The following is a 5,930-nucleotide window of genomic DNA, read 5'->3' on the forward strand; positions in this document are numbered from 1 at the left end:
AAAAAAAAAAAAAAAAAAAAAAAAAAAAAAAAAAAAAACCAGTTTATAAAAAAGAAAAAAATATATATGATGATATGTATATAAGAAAATAATTTATTGCCTTTTTAATATTATAACACATAAAAATAAATAAAATTTTTATGTAACTCTATATGATGAGTAATTAATTATTAAATACAATTGCAAATGAAATAATAAAAAAGGGGAATTTTTTTTTTTTTTTTTTTTTTTTTAATCCGAATTAAAAGAATAATTAGATAAAAAATAACTTATATATATATATATATATATATAAGTATGTATATACGTTATTTTTATTTTTATATATGTGTACACGTAATATTTTATATTTTTGTAAAATAATACATGGTTATCTTTATTTTGAAATATTTTTTTTCGTGTACATTTATTTTATTTTATGTTATTTTAATTTTTTTTCTTTTTTTTATTTGAAAACGTTTAAAAAAAAGAAAAGAAAATATTTTAATATTATTAAAATTCATAATTTATTTTATGTAATTCAAATGCTTTGTTTGTTATCTTGACCATAAGTTTTTTTTAATAATTTTTTTTATATAAATAAATAAATATATATATATATATATATATATATATAGAATATACGTATTGTTCGTATTATACATATTATACCTATTAATATATTTTATTGGCTTGATAAGAAAATGTTGGATACTATAGAAAGTTACATCAAGAGTTACAAGGAAAAGGAAAACCTTTATGTTAAGAAAAAAGTTTCCATTATTGGTTCTCCTCTTGCCGCTGGCCAACCTCTTGGGGGGGTGCAATTAGCATGTGATGACTTGAGAAAATTAGGTTTGCACAATGTTATAGATATGTTAGGATGGAAATATGAAGATATAGGCAATATAGATAATGGGGATAATGAAATGAAACAAGAAAAAAAAACGAATAATTATATTAATAATAATGATAATAATAATGATAATAATAATGTTTATAATAATGATAATAATAATGTTTATAATAATGATAATAATAATGTTTATAATAATGATAATAATAATAATAATAATAATTGTTATATTCCAAATGGTGTAATTAAAGAAAAGAAACATGATTTGTCAAATAATAAAATGAATGGATATGTGAACCATAATTTTTATGGTAATTATGAAGAGAATAATGTAATATCAACAAATGATAAATATAAAAGTAATTGTTATTATGATAATATAAGGAATATAAAAGAAATAGGTATATTCAGTAAAAATTTATTTGATACTATGAGCAATGAATTAAGGAAGAAAAATTTTGTATTAAATATAGGGGGTGACCATGGTGTAGCTTTTAGTAGTATCCTTAGTTCCTTACAAATGTATCAGAATTTAAGAGTTATATGGATCGATGCACATGGAGATATAAACATACCTGAAACGTCTCCTTCAGGTAATTATCATGGTATGACTTTAGCACACACCTTAGGGTTATTTAAAAAGAAAGTTCCTTATTTCGAATGGTCCGAAAAATTAACATATTTAAAACCAGAAAATACAGCTATTATAGGTATTAGAGATATAGATACATATGAAAAAATTATTTTAAAAAAATGTAATATTAATTATTATACCATTTTTGATATAGAAAAAAATGGAATTTATAATACAATTTGTACAGCATTAGAAAAAATAGATCCAGATTCAAATTGCCCTATTCACATTTCTTTAGATATAGATAGTGTTGATAATGTCTTTGCTCCAGGAACTGGTACTGTAGCTAAGGGGGGATTAAATTATAGAGAAATTAATTTATTAATGAAAATATTAGCTGAAACAAAAAGAGTTGTGTCTATGGATTTAGTAGAATATAATCCATCCCTTGATGAAGTCGATCAAAAAGTTCATGGGGATTCATTGCCTATATTGGATAATGCAACGAAAACAGGAAAATTGTGTTTAGAACTTATCGCCCGAGTGTTAGGATACGATATAGTGTAACATCTAGGATTATTTTATGATACATGTGAATATATAAATATGTGTATGTAGTACATAGTGTTTTTTTTTTTTTTTTTTTTTTTTTTTTTTTAAAAAGGGCATGCATACATACATATATATATATAATATATATATATATATATATATATTTATTTATTTATTTATATTTGAATCCATTTAAAAAATTAAAAAAAATTAATATTAATGGTATATTTTTGTGAAAATATAAAAAGGCAAAAACAAATAAATTATCCTTGAAAATATTTTATATATATATTAACTATAAAACAAACTTAGAAACGTTACACATAAATTTTTTTTCCCTTTTATATAAGGCGATAAATCTTATTATATGTATTATTTGAATTTCAAATTCATTCTTTAATATTATTGTAATTTTAGATTAATTAAATGAGTTTTTTTTAAACACATTAAAAATTGAAAAAAAAGAACATATGTATAAATAAATATAAAAAAGAAAAAAAAAAAATTAAATATATATGTATATATATATATATAATATTACTATTTATTATATTATTACAATTTATTTGTTTCTTCTTTAAAAAAACCACAAAAATATAAATGCATAATATTATTATTATTCAATGAAAACAAATACTAATTATTAAAAAAAACTTAAAAAAGGTATGAAATATAAATATATATATATATATAAAATATTATTTTTAAAAACATGATAAATACAAAAATTAATACAGTTTTTTTTTTCTTTCTTTTTTTTATAATATGTATATATAATAAGGGTATATAAATAAATAAAAGGATAGGAAAATGAAAAAAAAAAAATAATATATATAATATATATATATATATATATAAATATAATTATATTTATTTATTTATTCATATTTATTCAATTTTTTTTGGTTTATTTTGTGGGGTTATAATATATATAATATATATAATATATATATATATATATATATATATATATATTTTTCTTAAAAAACTTTCATTAGCCTTATAATAATAAAATTGGTATATTTTCTTACATATATAAATATTTAAATTTTTGTTCTTCAATAAAAAGATATATATGGTGTTCTCTCGTTTTTGTTGTATAATATGGAAATAGTCCATTATATACAAATATTTTATTATTATTATTATTATATATATATATATATATATATATATTTTGTTTTAAAGAATAAATAACGATTTGTCATACTTTTCAATGTCATTTTTATATGCATCACAATTTTCATACAATTTGTTATCCATATTGTTACATATTCCATAGTTAAAAATTTTAAAGTAATCATTTTCCGAGATAGGAGCTTTGGATTTTCCAAATAAAGAAAAATCTTCCCATGTAACTACATTATTTTCAGCATTATTATTAATATTATTTGTTGTATTATTATTTGCTATATTTTCCTTATCATTATTAAATGTATCATTATTCATTACCATCTTATTATTTAACATGTCTTCATTATTACTACTTTCCCTTCCCGTTGAAGGAGCCGTGTTATTATTTATATCATCATTCATAATATAAGTGTTTAATGCTTGCGTTCTACTATGCAACACCTCATCGTTATTTAACATAATATTATTACTCAAGGTATTATTATTATTCGGATGATTATTGGAAATGGTTCCAAAGAAAAAATCCTCATAATTAAATTTGTCCACATTATTGTTATTAAAATGATTAAAATTGTCCTCAATATTATTATTATTATTATTATTATTGTTATTACTTGAATAATTTATACTTCCATTAGTAGTAGTCATATTATTGAAATTGTTATTTATTGTGTTAGAAGAGAGAGTTGAATTGTTCATATTATTTATATTATGTATATTATTATATTTGATGTTATTATTATATATACCATCTATATTTGTACAATTGTTATATGTAAAATTAGTAGTGTCTTGTTTATTCGTACAATTGATGTCGGTTAACAAATTGCTCGTACTTGAACCCCTTCCAAATTTTTCTCCACTTGTCGTTTCTTCAAGAAATCCTAACACATTTAAGTTATCGTTCAAAAACTGTTCTTCATTAAATTTCGTATTGTCTTCTGCTTTGTTATAATTTTCTAATGATGTATTCATAACAGGAGGGATCATACTATTACTACAAATATTATTATTACTATTATTATTATTATTGTTGTTATTTATGTGGTTCATATGATTCATATTGAAATTCATGTGGTTCATATTAAAGTTCATGTGATTCAAATTATTCACATTATTTACACTACTTACATTATTCATACTATTCATACCATTCATATTATTCATATTATTCATATGGTTTAGATTCATATGCATATTCATATTATTCATATGATTTAAGGGGGCCATGTGATTCATGTTTCCATTCATAAAACTATTCATATTGACATTAATATGATTTATATTATTCATATGATTTATATTATTCATATGGTTCATACTATTCATATGGTTCATATTATTCATATGGTTCATATTATTCATGTGATTCATATTATTATTCAACATCATGTGATTCATATGTGCAACATTAACATTGCCATTATTAACAATATTCATATTTGCATTTATATTATTATTGCTCATATTATTCTTAGCATTCTTTATTCCATTTTTTAATACATACTCGGTAGTCGTATTATTTACATTTGTATTTATAGCCGCTGCACCTTTTTTATTACATTCATATGAATTGTCTGTATTACTATCATTCAATAACTGTGGATCAATTGTTTCGGTAATATCATAAATTCCATCATCTTCTGTCAAAGCATTAACTTTATTAAAATATATTTCTTTCTTCTTTGGGAATATACAATAAGTTTCATTTCTTTTATTTGAATCCATATTATTATTAATATGATTACTACTATTACTACTATTACTATTAATGTGATGATTCATATTATTATTATTATTATTGTTGTTATTATTATTATTATTATTGTTGTTGTTATTATTATTATTATTGTTGTTATTAGGATTATTACTACTGTTACTTGAATTCTTTTTCTTCTCATATTCTTGCTTATCAGTCTTATTTTTACTAGTTCCAATAATAATATTCTTATCGGTTATTTCCATAGGGTTTTCTCTTAATTCATTATGACCATGAGCATATCTACAAAATTGTCCAGAAAAACATTTACCTTTAATAAAACTCTCACATAATGCGGTTTTGTACAAATTTTCGGTAGCCCTCAATTCTATATTCGTATGAGCATATTTACATTTTTTATCATTACATAACTCATTTATTTTTAATTTTGGACATAAACTAGTTTTACATAAATTCGGTAATTCTCTTAATTCATTTTGAGCATGAGCATATAAACAAGTTTTTCTCCTTTCACACTTTCCTTTAATATACCAAGGACATATTTTAGTCTTATAAAATAAAATTCGCCTTTCACTAGTATTCACAACGTTACTCATATTATCATCTTTCTTAATATTACGATACTCTTCATTATTATTATTACAATTACTATTATTCGGACCATGCAACATCTTTTCTTTTTGATGGACGTTATTATTATTATTATTATTACTATTACTACTACTACTACTACTATTATTATTATTATTATTATTATTATTATTATTACTACTACTACTATTATTACTATTATTACTATTATTCACGTACATTCTTTTATCCATATATTTATTGTAACCTTTCTTACTTGTATTTGTACTCATTTTTTAAATTATATTATAACAATAAATATTAAAAGTACACACAAATATAGCACATACACTAATTATATGTATATTAATATATATATATTATATATATATATATTATTTAATTTTTTTATAAAATTTATTATTTTCTTCTTTTTTTTTATAAAATTATTATATAAAATTATACATAATTATAAGGTATAAATATAATCAAATATTAATAATTCAAAAAAAAAAAAAAAAAAAAAAAAAAAAAAAAAAAAAAAA

General features: G+C 20.0%; 2 protein-coding genes across 2 annotated transcripts; one reads left to right on the top strand and one right to left on the bottom strand.

The window, feature by feature from the left end:
• Nucleotides 1-683: 683 nt before the first annotated feature.
• Nucleotides 684-1,976, top strand: PRSY57_0904600 (arginase, putative; the record flags this gene model as incomplete). The annotated part of the gene is made up of 1 exon (XM_012907285.2): nt 684-1,976. The coding sequence occupies one exon, from the start codon at nt 684-686 to the stop codon at nt 1,974-1,976; it is 1,293 nt and encodes a 430-aa protein (XP_012762739.2).
• Nucleotides 1,977-3,143: 1,167 nt separating this feature from the next.
• Nucleotides 3,144-5,678, bottom strand: PRSY57_0904700 (zinc finger protein, putative; the record flags this gene model as incomplete). Its single annotated transcript, XM_012907286.2, has 1 exon — nt 3,144-5,678. One exon carries the CDS (start codon nt 5,676-5,678, stop codon nt 3,144-3,146), a length of 2,535 nt encoding a protein of 844 aa, XP_012762740.2.
• Nucleotides 5,679-5,930: the final 252 nt, after the last annotated feature.

The sequence above is a fragment of the Plasmodium reichenowi genome, chromosome 9, assembly GCF_001601855.1.
Source record: "Plasmodium reichenowi strain SY57 chromosome 9, whole genome shotgun sequence".
NCBI classification, from domain to species: Eukaryota; Apicomplexa; class Aconoidasida; order Haemosporida; family Plasmodiidae; genus Plasmodium; species Plasmodium reichenowi.